This window comes from Rhinolophus ferrumequinum, chromosome 9 (genome assembly GCF_004115265.2).
Source record: "Rhinolophus ferrumequinum isolate MPI-CBG mRhiFer1 chromosome 9, mRhiFer1_v1.p, whole genome shotgun sequence".
In the NCBI taxonomy this organism is placed as follows: domain Eukaryota; kingdom Metazoa; phylum Chordata; class Mammalia; order Chiroptera; family Rhinolophidae; genus Rhinolophus; species Rhinolophus ferrumequinum.
This window is the reverse complement of record NC_046292.1, coordinates 11,206,430-11,228,824: the sequence shown is the minus strand read 5'-3', so window position 1 is coordinate 11,228,824 and position 22,395 is coordinate 11,206,430. Positions and strand designations below refer to the sequence as shown.

The 22,395-nt window shown below is 52.0% G+C and overlaps 1 protein-coding gene and 1 pseudogene across 1 annotated transcript in view; one reads left to right on the top strand and one right to left on the bottom strand.

Moving 5' to 3' along the window:
- Positions 1-22,395, top strand: part of PADI2 (peptidyl arginine deiminase 2) — a 43,920-nt gene that overhangs the window by 9,223 nt on the left and 12,302 nt on the right. Inside the window, exons 2-10 of the mRNA XM_033114451.1 lie at positions 2,958-3,141; positions 4,141-4,213; positions 10,524-10,585; positions 12,661-12,778; positions 13,166-13,291; positions 19,381-19,559; positions 20,716-20,819; positions 21,586-21,697; positions 22,238-22,345. Of these exons, the coding sequence (XP_032970342.1) occupies positions 2,958-3,141; positions 4,141-4,213; positions 10,524-10,585; positions 12,661-12,778; positions 13,166-13,291; positions 19,381-19,559; positions 20,716-20,819; positions 21,586-21,697; positions 22,238-22,345 (1,066 nt within the window). The remainder of the gene's footprint in view (positions 1-2,957; positions 3,142-4,140; positions 4,214-10,523; positions 10,586-12,660; positions 12,779-13,165; positions 13,292-19,380; positions 19,560-20,715; positions 20,820-21,585; positions 21,698-22,237; positions 22,346-22,395) is intronic.
- Positions 14,898-15,293, bottom strand: LOC117026695 (10 kDa heat shock protein, mitochondrial-like; annotated as a pseudogene).

The window sequence follows — 22,395 nt, the reverse complement described above, 5'->3', positions numbered from 1 at the left end:
ATTCTGAGAGGTTCTTCCTGGGGAGGGAGGCAGCCAGCAGGATCCGTGGGACACAATGGGCGCCTTTGTTGCTTCTGCCAGGGCCGCTCCAAGAATAGCTGTTTGCCCAGCTCTGAGCAGGGCTGGTACTGGGATAGTCAGAGGGTGTGGGGCCCTGGAGCTCCAGAGTGGGCCAGGCGTTAACCCCCGAGCCTCTGGGGCCTCTTCCAGTTTCCCACTAGTCTGGAGAAAGGAAAGTGACACAAAGCATCACTTACAGCACTATTGTCTGAATCCGGATCAAGGGATCCAAAGGACCCGCCTGCCCTGTGAGTTTGTAAAGCATTCTTTTCCTAAATAGAATTGTGTGTAAAAACCCAATGAAACAATAGTGGTTCTATTTATAGTTCAAGAGGGGGCAGGGCTCCAGCAGAGACATCCCCAGCTCTTCACTTCCACCCCATCCCTTTGCCCAAGACCTGCCCCCTCTGCACTGCCCGGACTCCAGCCACCTCTGACCTGGTACCATCCTTTCATTTGGTACTCGATGAAATGGAGGGAGGAGCAGCCCCTTGCTCAAGGTCACCCAGCAGGTCGATGGTCAAAACCGGGACTTATACTGGAGGAATATGTCCCGGACCCGAGCCCACAATTGCCCAGGTTCTCGTGAATGTATCGACAATGTAGTACTATTAACGTTTCTCCTTAGACCCACTCACATGTCTCTTTCAATTTGGTTTTAAATGGAAATCTTGTATCATTACCAAAAAGGGCAAGTCTTTATCAATTGCTATAAAAAGATAACACATTTAATCAACACATAAATCTTCTTTTAAACTGTTCGTCCAAGTGCCACCTAAAAGCGTCTTACACGTGTACCCACGCCTCGCTTTGGAAATGCCGCCTGGCGCTTCTAGAAGGCTCACCTCTGTCCTGCTCAGCTCCACACTCAAGGCTCCCTCAGCAAGTCAGTGGCACGAGGGGCTCGAACCCAGATCTTCTGCACATGCACCCCCCCAATCCAGGCTTTTGGCTTAGCCTCTGTGCTTCTCCTGTTAGTGGACAGAGGGCAACAGGCCAACGCCAACAAGTGTCCAGCCTCAGAGCAGCCCCGTGTCCCCATGATAGGCTGCGGAGTTTAGAAGGGGGCAGGTGGACAATAATCTGAGTCTCCTGGAGCTTCTTTATGGAGCTCCTTTCCCAGCACTGGGCATGAACTGCCGGACACTTGGCCACTCTCTCCTGCTGGTACCTACAAGCAGTGGCCTTGGCCAGTAGCCCCTGCAGTTTGTGGTCTGAGTCGGAGAGACCCTGCCTGGTGGCCTCAACAGACTCACACTTGTGACCTTGGCCACCCCTGGGCTCTAACCCCCAGACTGCCCTGTGGGACATCTAGACCAGGGGTTCTCTAGACCGCTGGACATGCAGCACCAACAGTTCCTGGAAACGTGGTAGAAATGCAAATTCTCAGTCTACCCCAGACCTACTGAATCTGAAACTCTGAGGAGGGGCCCGGCCATGTGTTTTGACCAGCCCTCTAGGTAGTGCTGCTGCTGCAGACCTTTGATAGCCCCTGGTCTAAACCTCTCTTTCAACCCCGGCCACTGTTCACATCTTCAGTTGCCCAGCCATACCTCAGTCCTGCCAGCTAGACTCTCCGGGGATGGGATCCACAAATCTGTCGCCTTAAAATAAACCCTGAAGATTTAAACAGCACCCCTGCTGATTATGACGCCCACACATAGCAGAGAACTGTTCTGGAACCCAGGAACACTGAGCCCTCAAAATCTCAGCTGTGCCTTTGAGGCGAACGCTCGGACCTATGTCTTAGTCCCAAATCCCATGAGAGTCCCACCTAAATCCCTCTGAGCTCTCTTTGGCTTTGGGGAACCTTCAGACCATGGGCTGGATGTTGCAAAACCATCAACTTGGGTACCTTCCTCCCCTAGCCTCCCTGTCCTTCCCAGTTACCTCCCCTTAAGCCAGTGTCAGGCAGCGCGAGCTGCTGTAGCAAAACACCATAGGCTGGTGGCTTAAAAGCAGAAATGTGTTTCTCACAGTTCTGGAGGCTGGAAGTCTGAGATCAGGGTGACCACATGATCAGGTTCTGGTGAGGCCTGTCTTCTTGGCTTGCAGACAGCTGCCTTCTCACTGCGAGCTCACCGGGCCTTCCTCAGTGAGCGTGGAGCCATCTCTCTCTCTTCCTCTTCTTATAAGGCGACCAATCCTATCAGATTAGGACCTCACTCTCATGACTTCATTCAACCTTAATTATCTTCTAAAAGCCCTATATCTTCAAGTACAATCACATTGGAAATTAGGGCTTCAACATGTGAATCTGGCAGGCGAACATTCAGTCCTTTGCAACCACATCAAACCACGTAGTTCCCTGCCCTGAAATCTTGATGGCTTTTCAAGAATTCCAAGGAGTGACTCTCAGCGGGCGGAATTCCAAGCCATGAAAGCTGTGGCGGGGGGGGGGGGGGGGGGGGGGGGGTCTTTGTGACGGAGCAGCTCACCCCTGCCCCTTTAAGAGCCAAGTTCCAGGTCTCATCCCTGTGCAAACCCAGCACCTTGACAACTGCCTTTTGGCCTCCAGCTCAGACACGGGCAGGATTTGGGAGACAGAGTTCTAGCCGTACGGCTGCGCTTGGAGCAAATTCACTCTTCTGTCTGGGCCTCAGCGCTCCACCCTTACAGTGCCACGTGGCTCCCAAAACTGGCTGCCCGTCAGAAACGCAAGGAATCTGTTAAAAATTCATATCTCCCATCCTCTCCCTCGAACATTCTGCTCAGTGTGTACGAGATTGGCCCAGGAATCTGTATTTTTAACAAGTATCCTCTTTACTACCAGGTGATTGCAGTACAGCTGGGTCCTTCGGGGTCCCCCAGACAGGGTGACCTAGGAGGGTCTTTGCAGCCTTGCCGCTCCACCTGTCCCAGGGGTCATCACAACTCACTCTCCTCTCTCCCTGCAGCGCAGCCCCAGCGGGGGCCGAAACCTTCAGCCTGAAGCACTCGGAGCACGTGCGGGTAGAGGTGGTGTGTGACGGGCAGGCCGAGGAGGTGGCCACCAATGGGAAACAGCGCTGGCCTCTCTCACCCAGCACCACGCTGCGGCTCTCCATGAGCCAGGCCAGCACCGAGGCCAGCAGCGACAAGGTACCATGACTGGGCCAGTCCGCCTCTGGGGGCCTCCGGAGCCAGGGGGGGCCATGCTGGCATCAAGACGGGCTACACCAGAGCTGTCCCATAGAGACAGAATGCGCGCCACTCGGGTCCTTTTCAGTTTCTAGTGGCCACGTTAAAAGAGAAAAGAGAAACGGGGGGATTTTATTACAATACTATATTTTGCTTAACTCCACATATCAAAATATTATCATTTCAATATGATATCAACACCAAAAAACATTGACAAGAGAGCTTACACACTTTTTCATACCAACTCTAAATCTGGTGTGTGTTTCATACTTACAGTACATCTCAATTTGAACTTGCCGCCTTTCAAGTACTCAGCCAGTAGCCACGTCCAGCTAGTAGCTATTGTATAAGACAGCTCAGGGTCAGACCATGGAATGATGGCTTCGTGGAAGGTTAGAGTTGTGAGCTGCTGGACAATGAAATATTAGAATCATTAGAAGTTACAGCCACAAACGTCCTTGTTTTCATTGTGAATAAAATGGGGTGCTGGGCACCCATGCAGCAAAGTGATTCGCCCAAGTGGTGCAGCCAAGACCAGACTCTCTCCTCACTGGGTTCTCTAATTATGAACTTCATGTGCCCCATGGCAGTGATCACACCGGGCCTTATCCAAAGGAAATTACCTCAGCCCTATTCCCTGGTTCCTTAGCGGGAGCTAGACATACACGTTGGTAGATGTGGGGCCCCACAGGCAGCAGAATACTCCAGAGGGCACAGGTAAGCAGACGTGACCCTGGATGCACTCTGAGAGGAGGGAGGTCCCCTACCTAGTTCAGTAATATGGGGAAGTAGCCCTCCAACCTGGGCGTGCTTCCTGGAGGAGAGGGTTAAGTTGTCTGGAGAAGATTGATTTGACAGGCTGTGAGGTGTGAGTCAGGGAAGGTCGTCACTAGATTTTCCTGCCTGTGATCTGTGATCTCTGCTCTTCTCTCCCTCCCAATGTACCCCCTCCCTACCAAGGTCACTGTCAACTACTATGAGCAGGACGGGAACACCCCCATCGACCAGGCTGGGCTCTTCCTTACAGCCATTGGTGAGTTGACAAGGCTGCCGCCTGGGTGCCTTCACCCCCCAGGGTCTGGCATTGCCACCCTTCTCAGCAGCACTTGGGCTGTTTTCAATGCTGCAGGCCTGGCACTTGGAGCTTCCTCTGAATAATGCAGGACCAAGGAGTGATGCCACAGGTGCCCAGACCCTTCTCTACTAGGGTGGGGGATGTCCTGCAGATGTGCCCTGGTCTGCCAGCGACTCACCCAATGCCGGGTCCCCCTCACAGGCTCTGTGGGTCATGGAGAAGAAAGAGCAAAGTCTGCTCCTCCCTCACTTCTCGCCTGCAGCCTGGAGAAGAGCTTGCCTAGAAACAGCCTACCCCCAAATCTGTGCTGTTCTTGACAATCCTAGCTACCCCTTTGCCCTCCCTAAGCCCATAGATGCAGCCTGGGTCCTTAATCACCTACTTCAAGTCCTTTGTTTAACTCGTGAGGGCAGTGAGACTCAGAGAGGTTAGGGAACTCATTCAAAGTTACACAGCAACTCGGTGGCTGGTTGAGTCCAGAACTCAGGATTATTTCCCTCCAAGGTTCTTTCTATCACACGGTCCTCCCCTGCCCTGGGTGCCAGGTGGTCAGGTAAAACCCAGTCTGGCTCAGCAAGGCCCAGGGATGTGGTCTTCTGAACCTTCAGTTACTCAACTCTTCTGCAGTTGAGGTGCTGATTATATATTTTTTAAAAAAATTTTAATTATACAATGTGATTATATTTCATATATCATATAATGATATATGATTATGTATCATGTGTCCGTCCAGCCATAGTTTAACAATGACAGAGCTGCTAATTGGTAAGGGGAGGGAACGATCAGTTACTGAGAGCCAACTATGTGCTAAGTGCTTCAAAACTAATCATGACGTCTTCCATTTATTGGCCACCTACTCTGTGTCCAGGGCTATGCTGGGTGTTTTGAGCAGGAAGAGAAACACCTGCCATTGAATGAGCACCTACAGTGTACCAGGCTCCGATACAGGATGTCTTACTGTCATGATCCCAATCTATTCTTGCCACTATTCCAAGGATAGACACTGTTAGTATTGTCCCCATTTTACAGATGAGAAAACCAAGGCTCATAAAAAGTAAAACACACAAACACTTGCCTGAGGCCACACACCTGGAAAGTGGTTTGTGGGACACCAAGTCATTTCAGTTATTGTATATTCTCTGGGGGTCTTAGAGCTCCCCCCGCCCCGCAAAAAAAAAAACAAAACAGCTGGCTCCCCAGCCAGCCCCTCCTTCTCCTGCCCTGTGCATTTAGCCTCCAGAATAGGCTCAACAGCAGCGCTCTTCTGCTCCTCAGCTTATTCCCAAACAGGCTTGATTGTTGGTCACTCCAACCATCTTTCTGCACCGAAGGGGTGCCCAGCCCTGGAGCGGGGTTCTCGGGACAACCTCAGAGACCCTTGAGAGATGGAAACGAAAGCCAACCTAGTTGCAGCTGAGAGCTGGCACCTGTGTGGACCTCACATGCACAGGTAGCCCCCAGGTTGTCTCAGGTGACCGTCCCTGAGAAAACCTGATCCCACAGAGATGGGACATCTGAGAACATAAGCAGGAAGGGCAGCGGCCAGGGACCTGTGAAATGAGGTGACCCCAGAGAGCTGACTGCACCATTAACGAGACTTCCACCAAAGCAAGGCACACTTGGAACAGATGGCAACTGACGCACTATTAGAAAGCAGGCCTAGACTGTCCCCTGCCCTGGAAGACTATAACGCTTGTGCTGTGCCCTCAGAAGATATAAAACATGTCCATGGTGAATAACCAGGCCCATCCTTCTGAGGTTCTGAGGTTGTACTTTCATTGAACAATTATTTACTTAACTGCGGCAAGTTCCAGATACTGAGGTTCTACAGGCCAGTGAAATGTCTACCCCAAAAAAACTAAATAAATAAGATGAACATCTTGGATGCTTGGCAAAAAAGACATTAATAAAATAACTTGTCATCAATTATCACCATCATTTCAACATCTGAACACCTAAAAAGTAGGCAGGGCATAATTTCAGAATAAAGGTTTATGAAAAACTCACCCCACTGAACTTATGTTTCCTGTTCCACCAGGGACCCTGGTGAAAATTTGGTTTCCCTTGGTACCCACTGGTCTATCTGACCCCTGCAGGCCTCGTCTCCCCTTGAGCATCCACCCCAAGAGTGCTTGAGCCCCACATCCTGAGCAATCATTCAGGGGCAGCACCTCAGAGCAGGAAAACCCTGAATGTCCCAAGATGGCGGGGCTGTCCCCCAAGAACATATCTGAGTCGGTCCCACCTTAGTTCTGTCCTGAGCCCACGCAGAGCAGAAAGAACCCTGGCTTCAGAGTAGACAGAAATAAATTTCAATTCTGGCTCTGTCCCCTCCAGCCACATTGTCACCATCATCCCTCAGAGTCTCAGTTTCCTCATCTGCAAAATGGGATCACAGTGCACTCTCACACAGTGCTTACAAGGAGTCAGTGGGATGGTATGTGCAAAGGGCCTGGCATGGAGTACGTGCTCAGTCAATACTTTCTTCTGTTCTCCTTTCCTCTTAGGGTAGCCACATTTTCTCTCTGCTGGGTGACATTGAAGAACCCTACTGTCCCTCAGTCTTCCTCTTGGGATTTGGGAATAAACGCATGGTACCCTGGGCCAGATCAGGTTCTGGGTCTTGGTCCCAGTCCTGCCAAGGACTTGCTGTGTGACCTTGACAAGTAGCCCAGCCCCTCTAGACCTCACTTTTTTCTAGCTATAAAATGAGGGGTTTGAGCTCATTGATCTCTGAGGGCATTTAAGACTCCAGTTAGGGCTGATTTGCAAAGCCCTCCCTGTTAAGGGGGACAGTGGGGGTAAAGAGGGAGGACAGTCGAGAGTCTCACCCTCTTTGCTGTAGTCCTAGCAACAAGAGCAGTACAAGTACATGAGCCTTGAGAAGTTTTAGCATCAACCTGGGGACCTCATTCCTATTGCCCCCTCCCCAGAGCCCAGGATGGCTGTGGGGGAGAGAATCCTTCTTCCCTACTACACCCCAGGCTGCCCGGTAAGGCAAGAAGGCCAGGTACCCTGTCACTGTCCATGCAGGCGGCAGCCCGCCAAAATGCTCATGGCTCTGTGTCAAAGCTGAGGCCTCAGTGGCTGGATTCTCTGGACAGACTACCTTGAACCCAATTTGACATTTCCCATTAATCTGCCCCACACCCCAGGCGCCACCTGACACTTTGGGGCTATTCCCAGGAGCTGAGGTAGGACTCAAAGCCTCTGGGAAATGTCATCTGGAACCCAGAGGCCCTGAAGCAGATGTCCTCTCCCTCCTCCCCCAGGAAGGCAGAGCCCTCCCAGGAGGGCGGAGCTCTGGACCAATCAGACCAGCCTTGCTCTTTGTCCGGACATGGATCATCCCATTGGAATCTAGTTAAATTGGACATTGGGAGAAGCTTTGAAAGGGAGAAGTCCTCAAGGGATGGCTTATCTTTGGAGGGGGTGGGGTCCCGAGTGAGGAAGGACGGGAGAGAGGCCATTTCAATTGACTGAAATGGGCCATAGCGCAAGAGAAAATGTAAAGCCCTGAGGGAGGTTGGAAGGTGGGTGATATGGGAGCACAATTACATAATGCCCGAATTGCATAACAGGAAGTCAATGAAACCTCTCCGAGTTTCATAAATCAAGAAAGAGCAATAAGCATATTATTTAGGAGTATTACGGAGATTGCCTCAGGCAGGTGAGGGGATGGGCCCGACAACAAACTGCTGTGTTTCTTTAGAAGCTGTTTGGTACTGTTTGATTTCTTTCGTACTATGTGCAAGTATTGCTCTCATATAATCTTTAAATTTAGAAAATTCATAATGAAGTAAAGCACAGGGAAGTGCTTTATCATTTGTCTCCGGGGACCCATCGCTCTCTTGGACACACCATGGGAGCCGAAGGTGGTGCCACCTTGCAGTGCAGAGTGGAAGGTCACAGGGCTGCCCTGGAGGGTGGGGTGGGGATGTGGCCTACTCCTCTGGGAATGATCTTTAGGGGAGCAAGTCTTGGGTGTTTGAAGGCAGACTTGGCTTTTGGAAACAGCCTAGGGCAGAGGTCAGCTGGACTCAGAGGCCCGAGAGGGACGCCTGGCTCTGCCCTGTCTGGGGACTTCCTGGTCGCTTCCCTGCAGGACGCCTCAGTTTCCTCATCTGTATAGTGGGGGTGGCTGAGTTGGGGAGAATCCTTCCTCCTGTTGGGATTGAAGTGAGAACATGCACGGAAGGTGCCTGCCGCTGGCAGAGTGAACTGTACACACGGGAGAGATTAGCTTGAAAGCAGAGCATGCGTGATTCCTTGAGGAGGCTGGGTCTGTGGCTGCTTCCCAGGGAGGAGCTTCCGGAAGCCAACCTCCCTGAGAGACAGTATGCAGTGGGGAGTGTCCAGCTGGAAAGTTCATGAAGGTCTGGGAGCCAACACCAATACTGTTCCTCCATCTGAGCCTTCAGCCTTTTTGACAGTTGGTGGTTCTGCCTTCCCCACTTTCTCCCTGAAATTCTTATCCTGCACTGGCCTCCCAGATTACCAGCCCAGTTTCCTCACAGGGGACGTCTCTGAGCCTGGGTTTGCTCACCTGTAAAATGAGAACAATAGCATTTACTTCATAGGACTGGGGATTCATCGAGAGCAGGCATTGTACCCTGGTGGCCCACACTAGGTCCCCGTGCCCAGGGTGCCAGGGACACAGCAGATGCCCAACAGGACTCGCTGAGTGAATGGGACTGCGGGGAGTGCATGTAATTATGGCTCATGGCATCTAACTGGCAGGAGGGCTGCTTCTCCCAAGCACCAGGCGCCCTCAAAGCCTCCTCTTTCCTGCCTCCTTCCAGACCCAGAAAAGCCACATTCAGGGTTGGGAGGGACGCGGACTGTGGGAAGAGGAAGGACTTGAATGTCATCCCCAGACTCAGGGTGAGCTGCCTGGGGAGGAATGACATCAGTGCCCATTCTGAGCCAGGACCCTCCTCGCCACCCAACCCAGGGCGAGGGCATGCCTGCCAAGGAGACTGACCAGCAACTTATTTATTCTCACCCAACTCCCATCTCTATCCAAGTCATGTCCGGCAGGAAGCCGAGCCCGCTGGGAGTTCCTGGCGGGGACCTAGCTCATCTCATTCTGTGTGATGCTCCCAAAACCTTCCCAACAACTCGTCTGCACACCCCCCCACCCCTGTTAGGCTCTAACACAGGGGGTCATTTTGCCTCCCAGGGACATTTAACACTATCTGTTGTCACAACTGGAAGATGTTACTAACATCCAGGGGGTAGAGACCAGGGATACTGCTAAACGTCCTACAATGCACAGGTTGGTCTCTTCAACACAGAAGTATCCAGCTCACAATGTCCTCTGTGCCTACTATTAAAATCAGTGCAACTCCTCTAACTGGAAAGGGCCCCATTTGCAGGTAAAGAAACTGGGTTCAGAGAGACTGTCTAAGCTGTCCAAAGTCACACAGCTTATAGGCAGAGAACCAGGGTTCAAATCCAGCACTGTCTGAGGCTGAATCTTGGGCTCATTTCACTGCCCCACACAGTTTTCACAAAGCCCGTCTCCATGGCAGGGCTAGTTCGGCTAGGATACTGAAGTTCCCTTTCCCAAGAGAAAGGATAAACAGGGACCCAGCCCTGGAATCCTCTATCTGGCAGCCTGGCCTTTTGGGCACCTTAGATCGATAGGTGTTGGAGACCAGTTTTCCACCCAAAGTAAAGCCCTCAGTCCTTGGAGGTGGGATCTAGACCACCAAGAATTCTGGGAGGAAAAAAAAAAAAAAAAAGAATTCTGGGAGAGATACACATGCGCAGACACATGTATGCATACAGGCCCAGGGCAGGCTGGGAAAAGCAGTTCAGGCATCCTATGACAGTTTTCTAAGTATGAGCTTCAAATCAGATCCACTGCAGTGTGTGCCCCAGTTCCGCTAATGCTCCCTGGGCATTAGCCTGGGCTGTGAGCCTGGGCAGTAATTTGGCCTCTCTGAACCGAGGCTCCCAGATTTGTTCAGTGAGGCTCATCCCACCCACCCCAGAACTATAACAACTGAGGAACCAGGAGGTGGTGGGAAACCCAGACCTACCTGACAGCACTTCTTGAAGCCGCAAGCTGCGAAGTCTGCAGCGTCTGCCCATGTTCTCCCTCGGGCAGTGGGGTATTGAAGTAAGGGGTTGGATAAGATGACCGTCCCCTCTGAGGACCAAGCAAACAGGTGAGCTGCATGCTAACTCCACAGGTCTTCCTCTGGTCCCTACCCCATCCTCTGGCAGACTCAGCAACACTCACCTGTGTGTCTGTTCCCAGAGATCTCCCTGGATGTGGATGCAGACCGGGATGGCATCGTGGAGAAGAACAACCCCAGAAAGGTACCTAGCTGCCAGGGCAGATGGCCCAGAACTGGGGGGCTTCTGGAGCAGAGCCCCAGGCTGGGTCCTACAGGCAAGGTCTTCCCAGCAAGGAGACTGTGGCCGAGACAGGCTCCCAGACACACAGCACACAGTGACAGACCCACAGAGGAGCCAAGGTCCTTATGGGAACAACTCTGGAGCAGGTTCCCAAGTCTCAGTTTCCCCACTCACAGGATGGGGACCCCCAGTTCATAGAGTTGTTGGAAATTGCCCCCAAAGTATTTGGTCTTATTTTGCCTATTTTCTTTTTTTTAATTTTAAATCTGACTGAGAGAGACCCTGCGGAGCAGAAGGCCACGCTAATCAAGGCATGTGATCCTTAATGGTGCATGCACAACCCCTCCTGCTTTGTTTATTTATTCATTCATTCATCACTCATTCATTCATTCATTTCATTCACTTATTCTCTTTTATCCCACAGTCCCTACTCCCATTCTGCTCCCCCACAAGGGACCATTTTAATGGGTTTAATGTGTCTGGTTGATGTGCATGTATTTTTAACTTGTGCAGCAGCAACTATTGTGTTCTCGGTCTCGTTCTGCTCTGTACTTTTCCATCAACCCAGTGTTTAAACTCCACTGGTTTTGCTCTGTGTACATCCAGGGTGTTGCTTCTAACTATTTTCTATAACAGTCTAAAAACTGGTTTACAGTACATATATAGATGGATACTTTACAAAGTTAAATAAATACAGCCCAGTGGGAAGCCTGGGGCCTAGTAGCCTGCTGCTGGGGGCGCTTCAGACTTGTTGGGGAGCCCCTCCTCCCAGGTTCCTCAGTGGGACTCTGTCCTGGTCCTGCATCCCCGAGGCAGCTGAGTCAGCCCCACAGACCGTTCTCTGTGTCAGTGGCCAAGTCACGTGACAACAGAAGGCTCTGAGGCATCCAGCCTCCCCGGGGAGTTTTGCAGCCTTGATGACTTCACAGCCCTTGTGGGCCTGAACTTACCCAGACTTTCTCCACGTGGGCCGGTGATGTTTCATGTTTTCTTCGTCACCCCATAAATATTTGTTGAACATCTTTTATATTCCAGGACTGGGTCAGGCCCTGGGGACACAGAAAGAACGCAAGAAACACAGTTCCACATTAAATAAGGAATGACAGGGGTGGCTGTTTCATCACAATTGTCCTAAGTCTGCCCCCAAAACAAATGTGTACAATGCCAAGTATAAACCCAAAGCGAGCTGCTCTGGTCTGGAGACTCAGAAAGGCTTCGGGAAAGAAGGGGCAGTTTTGCTGGGACCGGAAGGAGGGGAGGCGTTGGCTGGGAGACAGAACAGTGTCCAGGCAGAGAGCCCAGCACTGTGAAGGTCTGAGAGCTTGGAGTCTTTGGGGAGCAGAAAGGCAGCCAGTGTGGGAGGAGCCGAGTGAGTGAGGCAGAAGGGGAAGGGAACAGATGGAGGGTTGGGCAGGTCTCACTGGGGCTTGCGGGCCACCGTGAGGGACGGGGGCTTTATCCTAAGTCACCAGGGAGCCCCTGACAGGGCTAACGGCAGGAAAGCAACATGAGCTGGTTGGAGTTCGTCCCAAACTGCTCTGGTCACAGCGTAGAAAATGGATGACCTTGCAGGTCCCATTTGGGGCACTCAGAGAATGTCTGGAAACAGCTGGGTGTCTCTCCATCCAGGTGTTCGCATAAGCCCCTCTGGGGACTTCAGAGCCTGTCCTGGAATGTCTGTCTGCCCATTTCTCTGGCTCCCCTCTGTCTGCCTGCCTCCACTCTGCCCCAGGCACAGGCACACCAGACCTGAGGCTCATGAACGCCCCGTCAGCCATCCAGTCTCTGTGTCTGTCTGCCCCCATGCATTCCCCTCCCGAACTTGCCCTTGGTGCTTACACCAACCCTCTCTGGGCATCAGATGTGGGATTCACATTTTCCAGGTCACAGCTGCCCCAATGGGTGATGGCTGCTCTTTATTCTCATTCTGGGGATGGCTCCCCAGTGTCCTGTGAGGTCTGCATGGGGGCTGGGGATATCTGCCAAAAGGTCGAAAAGAGGGCACTGAACACTGACCTCTCTCCCTGCCAATGCAGACGTCCTGGACCTGGGGCCCTGAGGGCCAGGGGGCCATCCTGCTGGTGAACTGTGACCGAGACATACCCTGGTTGTCCAAGGAGGACTGCAGAGATGAGAAGGTCTACAGCAAGGAAGGTGCCAGCAGGACCCACACTCGGGGTTGGGGGCAGGGAGGAGCTAAGTCCTAGGCCGAAGGTGAGGCCGAAGTGACCTTGGGTCTCCTGGGGATGGTGGACTCGAATATCCACTCTTGCTGAAAAAAATCAGAAGACAAGACTATTCATATAGTTTAATTGGAACCATGCTTTTTAAGAAGTTACCTATGTATAGAAAAACAACTGGAAGGAAAGTCCCCAAAAGTTGTTAGAGATGACAGCCGTTAGAGATGACAGGTCTTAATGCTTTTCTATAGTTTCCATAATCCACGTATGTGGGGGTTTCTTTGTCCTGATTATAGAAAAGTAACCGTCATTTGTAAGCCGACGTCCCCTAATTGTAACTGCTTGTGTGTCCCACCCTCAGACCTCAAGGACATGTCCCAGATGATCCTACGGACCAAAGGCCCGGACCGCCTCCCCGCCGGATATGAGATCGTCCTGTACATCTCCATGTCGGACTCGGACAAAGTGGGCGTGTTCTACGTGGAGAGTGAGTGACCGGCTTAGCTCCCAGGCGGTTCCGATCCATGCAGCGCTCCTGAGCTACCCCACTGGGGCCCAGCTCTGCCCTCTAAGGTTCCCCACACCCCTCCCCTTAGGGGTGGTGGCCCCCAGCTGCAGGTGCTGGACAGGGCCAGGACTAGCCTCTTAGTAATATAACAGAACCACTCCTGCGAAGTCAGGAGGCCCCACAGGACAGATCTCACCTCTCTCAAAGCAGTCGGTAGTGACCCGGGTGTCCGGAGAACCCAGATGCCCTTGTTCCCCATGAACCAGGGCAGGAAGGGCTTTTGAGGTCCGTCTTCTCCAGAGTCATGTCCCCTTCATGCTACCTGAAGCAAGGACTCCCCAGGTGTTTTCTGTCCATCTCAGACTTTCTGACTTTTTTTTCAAGAGCCCCTGATGACACTATAGGGACCATGAAGGAGCTGACCCCTTGCTCTTCTTGATGGTGACGGGGGCATCCGGGCCCCCACTATGAGGGGAATGTGCTTCCACCCCTGAGCTAGTCCTCGCAGGGGGGTGCTCAGCCTCGTTCTTTCTATAAGCATGAGTCGAGTCCCCTCAGTGTCAGGTGCTCTTCTCAGCACTGGGGTCCCTGCAGGGAACTCTGCAATCACACCCTGCCCTGGGAGGTAATAGTCTGGTGAGGGAGACATAGTAAGTAGCATGCTTGGAGGAAATGACACAGACCACGGAATAGAAAGGCAGGGGCAGAGGTGAGGCACTGCTAGCCTGGGTGGTGTGGAAAGGCTTCTCTGAGCAGGTGACTTTTGAGCTGAGACCCAAACCAACAATGAGAAGGAACCAGCCATTCACAAGCTGAGGGAAGAGTATTCTAAGCAGAGAGAACAGCATGTACAAAGCATGGAAGCGGGAACCAGCTTGGAGGAGCAGAAAAAAGATCAGAGCAAGGGGATGTGTTGGAGTCAAGGTCAGCAAACTGGGTGGGGGGCGGGGCATTCAGAGAAGGCTTAGCTTTTATTCTGAGGGTATGGAAAGCCATGAAAAGGTTGCAAGCAAGGGACTGTCAAGACCTAATGTAAGTGTTAAAATGCTCTCTAAGCAAAACAGTTAACTTTGCAATTTGCCATGGGTACAGGGTGGGGCTTCCCCTGTGTGCCCAGGGTGTCCGCCCTAGCTCTGGGGCCCACCTCTAACAGGGCCCTGGACGCTCACCTCAGGGAGTCATTTAGCCAGGACAGCACTGGACAGCTGCCACCTGAAGCCAGCTGGTCCTCCTTCTGATCCACCCTGGGCTCAGGCAGTGACCTCACACAGATTGGAATGTCCCCAGAGTCAGGCTGGCTCTGCTGCCCCAGGGGGCTGGAGATTGGTGTTTACGCTTTTCTAGGCCAAGGTTACCACGGAGTGTGGGGCTGCCAGCGGGGGTGGGAGGGGTACAGGCAAGAACTCCACCTGGGCTTCTTGACCATGGCACTGAATTGTGCCATGTGACCTGTTGCTAATAGTGACACCTGGATATAGTCCAGAGGATTCTTTTTAGGGGGAGGGGGGAGAAAGGTTCATATCCGTACAGTGGAACTAAATTTTAAGAGATACTGGATGTCATGGCTTTGGATAGCATTAGTTTATTACAAAAGAGACATGGAGATTATTTGCATGATAAGATTTCCCAACATCAGTGGAACGGGCAGCTTCACGTGGTGCCATGTCAGTGCTGATTTATTTCCACCTACGTACTTCCCAAGAATGCCACCATCTCTAAATGAGAAACAATCCTTGCCGTCTAGAACTGCTTTGGTGCCTCCATATTCTGGAAGAACTTTATCTCCAACTTTCACGCTAACTCGTTGAATCTCTCTATCCTTTCCTTTAGAGCCTGGTCCAACAGCTGTTACTTACAGCACTTTTCCTTGAGATTTTTCTGGAAACATAATGCCTCCCTTGGTTACCGTTTCTGCAGCATTCCTTTCAACTAATACTGCATCAAAGGCGGGGAGAAACTTTCTAAAGGCCTGTCCTGCCATGACTCCACAGTAGGAGTTCCTACTCTGCCCGTGGCCGCAAGGGCTCCAGAGGGTTCTTTTTTTTTTTTTTTTTTTAATTGGGGAAGGGATACAGGACTTTAGTGGGGAACAGTGTGTACTTCCAGAACTTTCTTCCAAGTCAAGTTGTTGTCCTTTCAGTCTTAGTTGTGGAGGGCACAGCTCAGCTCCAGGTCCAGTTACTGTTGCTAGTTGCAGGGGGCACAGCCCACCATCCCTTGCGGGAGTTGAACTGGCAACCTTGTGGTTGAGGGCCCGCGCTCCAACCAACTGAACCATCCGGGAGGCAGCTCAGCTCAAGGTGCCGTGTTCAATTATAGTTGCAGGGGGCGGAGCCCACCATCCCTTGCGGGACTCGAGGAATTGAACTGGCAACCTTGTGCTTGAGAGCCCACTGGCCCATGTGGGAATCGAACAGGCAGCCTTCGGAGTTAGGAGCTCTAACTGCCTGAGCCACCGGGCCGGCCCCAGAGGGTTCTTTTTATTGTTGGGAGTGGATTGAGGTCTGGCCCGTAGTCACATCCCTCTCCTTTATTTGCCATCGGAGATGGGTCCTGAGCAAACAAGAAAAAGAGGAACCACTACTGCAGGCGTGGTCCTCAGTCTGTCTTCTCTGGGCTGCTGTCCTGCGGGTGGGGTCGGGGGGAGGCAGGGTCAGGGCACATTACTGATGCAGCAATGACCCCAGAATAGTCAGTTTCCCAGAAAATGTAGAATCCTGATTGAATACTCTGCATCACACTAAAGAACAGGATGAAGAAGAATCAATCTGTGGCACAGTTTTCTTCTATGCAATTATTTTGGGGTTTTGTCAAAATCCAAGTACACCCGTAGAGGAGAATGTACTATGTTACAAGAATGTCATGTGCCACCTGTGTCCCCCAAGGGCAGGGGGCTGGACGAGAGGCCGAGGGACCCCTAGAGGTAGATCTGGAGCCCAGGAGGTTCAAATCCTGGATCTGGGCACGTGTCCGCACAAACCCATGCCTTGGGTTCATCTGGGACGTGATGTGAGAGACCTGACTGTCCCACTGGTGAAGGGGATTAAAGAGGGACGTGTGTCAGACACTCAGCACAGTTGCCAGCCTGTGGAATGCTCTCTATAGATGGTGGGCTTATTTTTATGATTATTAATTACAATTATTGAATGGACAGAAGTTTCCAGTGCTGTTAGGAAGACCCAGGTATCTCTGCTCCAGTTTCAGCTTCTGCCCCAGGACCCCAAAGTTGGTGCCTCACCTCTTCCTACAAGGATACAGAGACCAGCCTGTCCCAGGGGGCCCAGGACTTTCCTGGGTTTTTTGCACTGAAAATTTCTCATCCAGAAATCCCCTCAGGCTCAGGCAAAACAGGACAAATGGTTACACCATCATATCAAGGCGTCTCCTTGGGAGGTGGAATGGCTCCAAAGTGACCAGAAGGTTTATGCCAAACCAAACCACATGACTGCCCGGGGCCAGTGCCCAGGGCTAAGGAGAGGTCAGGGTGGCCAGCAGGCCCAGCCCCAGGCACGTGGGCTGCTCAATGGAGGGGTATTGTTGGTTCCTGCAGGGAGAGCCAGCCATGCCCAGGCGGCCCTGCGCCCAGCTGGGGACCGGGGACAGGGGAAGGAGGCTCCTCGGGACAGTGGCTAGATTGTTCCCACCAAGGAATCAATCTGCCTGGAGCTGGCCCAAGCCACCAGAAAGAGAGACACATGTCCATTGCAGGCCACGGGAAGAAAACTGCATGCAGATGGGCAAGGTCATGTCCTTCCACCTAGCTCAGCTCCCCTGGCCAGACCCCTTGGCCTCTCCAGGCCCTGGTGGAGCCCCCGGCTGCCCGGAGCCCTGGGAAAGCTGTGGAGCTTTCTGCAAAGACAAGTTAGCGTCTAGGCCTGCAGTCTCTTTCCCTGAGCGTCAGCTCAAGTGCAGCCTGGGGTATGTGGGTGTGGGAGGGTCTGAGTGCCTGGAGAGAGCTTTTAAATTACCCATGCAGATCCTTCTGGGTGTACTTAGTGATTGGGACACAGGGCACATGCTGCCATTTCTGAATGAGAAGAACTTCACCTTCCGTGTCAGGCTGTGTAGTGTGCTTTGGAACATCTAGTGCCTGAGTATACATGCCTCGTTTCTTGGGACCACTCAAGGGAAGGTAACCCGAGGTATTATTTCTTTGCCTTTTGTTCATAAGCCATTCGATGAAAAGGTCATGAGTTTTGCAGTAAGGGGTGTGCTGACTCATTCACAGGCTCTCATGGTAGTAATACCAACAGGTCCCCGTCGTGTTACTGGTCCCCAGCTTGGTTACCCGTGGTTGCCAAGTTTACCAAAGTTACTGATGTTATGTCATTTTGTCTTGCAATGACCCTGTGGCGTAGGTATTATTACTCCCCCCTCCCATTTAACAGATGAGTAAACCGAGGCTCAGGGAGGTTAAGTGAATTCTCTGAGGTTTTACAGCTTGTAAAGCGAGAGTGGTATTTGAGCCCAGGACTCTGGAAGCCATAACCACTCAGGTAACCAGCCCTCAGTAAGTTATATGACTATAAGGTCTAGTTGAGCACACGGTCCTGCATGAGGGACTATCCTGAGCCTGGGCTTTGGTGGTTGCTCCATTCATTTTGCACGTTTTAATCCAGTACCCCATTCGTGCCAGAACTATTTCGGTTCCATGTTCTAACCCTTGCACGACTGGTTATTCACCATTACTGTTGTTGGCAGTAGTACTAAGCTGAGCCTGATTCTGCCCTTCCAGCTCTGCAGGGCATAAAGAAACTCCTTCTGGAACTGCATAGGGTCCTACCTTCCTGCCTTTGCCAATGCAAGTATCTCCTCTCCCCACTGCACCCCACCTCTGCCGCCCCAAAGGACACCTCACAGGCTGCCCTCTGCTCAAACGCTTCCCAGCCTGCCTCCTTCCCCGTGCTCCCCACCCCCGTAACCCTACAGGACCTCTCGCGTGTAGTTCTGTTAGGATGCTTCCCAGCTCCGCGCTCTCTTATCATCGGCTGAATACCGCTCGTAGACAGATAGAGATGGTGCATCTTCGCCATCTCTGTCTCCCCCAAAGTCCTTGCCCATGCAGGTCACAGAGTAGTAATTCAACACATTGCTCTGAATTGGCCTGAAAATTCTCCTACAGGGAGTGGTGTGGGAGCCATTGGTTCATTCAGGACATATTTACCAAACACCACCACTTGCTGGGCTGGCACTGGGTCCAGCTGGGCGTGTCTCTGCCCCCACAGGTGGCAGCCTCGGGGCCAACAACTAAACACTGAGAGCATACCCAGTTAGAAAGGCTGTGATGGGGAAGGAAAGGACGGGGGTTGCAGAAGCTCCAAACAGAGTCCCTGGCTTGGTCTCTGTGGGATCTAGTCACGATTCCCAGAAGCGACACAAATCAAGGCTTGAAAAAAGGAGGGAGACAACTGTTCCAAGCAGTGTGAGCAGCACTAGGAAGAGCTGGGAGATGGCAGAGGGACCAGAGTGCTGGAGAAACCTGCCTTTCCTCCCAGCCACAAAAATGTACAACCAGAGACCCACGCGTGGGTCTTTATGCCAATATGGCTTCCATTATATGGAGGGGAATTTGGGGTACAAATGGACACATTGGTGTTTAATTTATATAAAGGGGAAGGGAGCTTGGGGTTCAGAGTTAGATGTGAACTTGAGTCCTAGCACAGCCACTTACTGTCTATGTGACCTCAAACAAGCCGTTTCTCCTTTCTGAGAATTGGTTTCCTCATTTATAAAATAGGAACCATCATATCTTTCCTTGACACCACCAGCTGCTCAGCCATCTTCTGCTATCGTTGCGTGTGTGCTATTCCTGGAAGAGTCAGCTCATTTTATAGACGAGGAAGCCAGAAGCCAGAGAGGTTGTCCGGTTCACCGCCACGTGGCTAACACACAGCAGTGCAGGGACGATGACCAGGCCACGGCCCTTCTGGTGGCATTTTCTGCTTGTGCTTTTCTCTCTTCATCTGGAGGACAAGTTGCTCTGCCATCTTGTCCACCATCAGTGACCCCACCCCACTGACCTCTTCCTGGTGGGAATGGGGGCGTGACATTGGTCCTTCTCCCTCCAGACCCATTCTTCGGCCAACGTTACATCCATATCCTGGGCCGGCAGAAGCTGTACCATGTGGTCAAGTACACAGGTGGCTCTGCAGAGCTGCTGTTCTTCGTGGAAGGCCTACGTTTCCCCGACGAGGGCTTCTCAGGCCTGGTTTCCATCCACGTCAGCCTGCTGGAGTACATGGTTGAGGTGAGGGCTCCAGGCCTCCACCATGAGGGGCTGCCCCTGGGGGCCAGGTGGGGTTCCTTCCAGAAGGCCCCTCCCAGGAGCCCCCACAATGCTCCACTTCCCTCAAAGCACCAGCAGGGTATCCGGGCTTGGAGCCCTAGAAGCCCCCACCACCCACATTCAGGTGAGGATGGGTCTACCTTCGATTTATGAGGACAGGCTCTGGAATCAGACTGCCAGGTTCGAGCCCGTGAGACACTGAGCATGTGAATTGACTCCCTGTGCCTTAGTTTCCCCATCTGTAAAACAGAAACCACAAAAGCTCCTGCTTCCCGGGATGGTTGTGAGCATCCAAACTTGTAAGGACTCATTCCAAAGCCCCTTAAGTCCCTGGGAAAAGGGAAAGGCAGAAAATGTACAGCTAACAGCACTGGGGCGGGGCGGGGGGCTCCTGTTCCCGGTAGTACCTGCAGCACTCTGGCCAGCAGGTCTCTCCAACTGGCTCCTCCAGGGGCACCAGCAGCGACTCAAAGGGCAGACCTGGGCAAGAAAGGCCAGCACTGCCCACAGTCCCACCCACCATCCTCCCTGCTAAAGGCAGGGGCCAGTTTCCTGTAGCTTTTCAAAGCCAGTAGTGTAAAGGAACCCTGGAATCATACTTCATTTTCCCTTATGTTCCAGGCACGCTTCTTGGGACTTTTCCTTAAAGAACAATCTGGACATAGCAAAATATCCCTAAACGACGTTAAAAAAAGAAAAGGGCAAGTTGCCCAGAGCAAAAACAGAAGAAAGCCCGGGGCTGGCTCAGCCATCATGTGGGTCGATTTCAGGAAGAGAACTTTGATGGGGCAAGATCAGACAGTGGTTAAGAGTGTGGGCTCAGCAGCCAGGCTGCCTGGGTTTCAATCCAGGCTCTACCACCGACTAACCATGGTTACGTAAGAGTTCTGTGACTCAGGGCTCTGTGACTCAGTTTCCCTATCTGTAAAACAGGGATTATAATGTATCTATCCCCTGGGGTAAAGCAGAAATGAATTGGTGCATATAAAAACACCACAGGATCTAGCACAGAGTAAGTGCTCAATAAATGTACTGTTGTTATCAGTTTCACCTACTTTGTCAGTGAAAAGCACTCTGATAAGACTTTTTGATCCCTTCCCTTCTCTCCCACACCCAGGAGATTCCCCTGACACCCATCTTCACGGACACCGTGATATTCCGGATTGCTCCGTGGATCATGACCCCCAACACCCTGCCTCCCGTGTCGGTGTATGTGTGCTGGTAAGCAGTGGCCATGGCACATAGGGGCAGTGTGGCAGAGCAGCTAACGCTCCCAGGGCAGACAGACCTGAGATCAGATCCTGCCTCTGTCACTTACTAGATGCGTGACCTTGAGCAGCTCACTTGGCCTCTCTGTGCCTCCATTTCTCTGAAATGCTGACCTCACAAAGTCACTGGGAGGATTCAATGAGATGAAGCAGGCAAAGTATTCATCCATGGTTTTGGCAGCGTCTGTGTGCTCTAAAAATCATCGTTACCATTTCTTTTCTTATTCTTGACCCATACCATGGACTGGGGAACCTCCTATGCATTGGAAATTCATCTCATTCATTCAGCGGTTTTTTTATTGAGCACCTATTATGTGCTAGACGGCTGCAGCCAGATGAGAAGCAAGGGAAAGGAATGCCAGCAGATAGATACTGGCCACACCGAAAGGACTCCTGGGGTCCTGAGCCATCCCCTGCCTCTATGCCAGGCAGAGCTCCTCTCTGGAAATGGGGGAATCAGAGATGTAGGGCTTTGGGGCAGTGGGGGTGAGAGATCCCCTCCTTGTTTTATTTGTTCATGACCTTGGCAAACACCACATGAGTGGGTGAGTTTGCTCGGCCCTTGACGCCAGCGGTCTTTACAAAGGTGACTTGGAACCCAGATGTGGCCTCATCTGCCCAGTGCAGCCCAGAGGTGCCAGCTGCTGTTGCTATGTAGGCTGGCCCTCGACCCCCCTCACCCTTCCGCCTGGCCTCCTCCTTTTCCCTAAACTTCTCAGCATGAAAGACAATTACCTGTTCCTGAAAGAGGTGAAGAACCTGGTCGAGAAAACCAACTGCGAACTGAAGGTCTGCTTCCAGTACATAAACCGAGGCGACCGCTGGATCCAGGTGAGAAACCCCAGACTGGGAAGGATGTGGCCCAGGGCTCAGGCAAAAAGAGTTCACTTACCATCAATACCCTGGGAACCAGCAGTTCCATGTGTGGGAATTCTGCTGTCAGCTCATACGTGCACATGCACCCAGAGACATAAATGTATAAGGCAATTCACAGCAGCGTTGCTTCTTAGAGCAGCAAAAGACTGTAAAACAACCCAAATGTCCATCCACAGGGGGCTGGGTCAACATATGATGGGACAGCCTTACTATGGAGTACTATACAACCGCTACGAAGAAGCCAATCTATAAATACAGAATGCACTTCAAATTAAGGTAGTACTTGCAGGAAAATGTATACAGGAGGTTACCAATCAGGTTTTTAAAAATGGCATCAATATGCGTACAGACATGCTTGGGATGTACAGAGACTGCTGTGGAAGGATAAGTGAGACTCACAGCCACCACTTAATGCTGGGAGAATTGGGGTGGCTGGCCGGTATTCATCGGCAGCCCTCTGGGCTCATCTGATGACTCTTCTTGGTGTCCCCGCAGGATGAAATTGAGTTTGGCTACATTGAGGCCCCCCACAAAGGCTTCCCCGTGGTGCTAGACTCCCCCCGAGATGGAAACCTGAAGGACTTCCCAGTGAAGCAGCTCCTGGTGAGATGCTGAGGGCCACCTTGAGGTGGGGGTGGGTGGTGCAAGCCTGG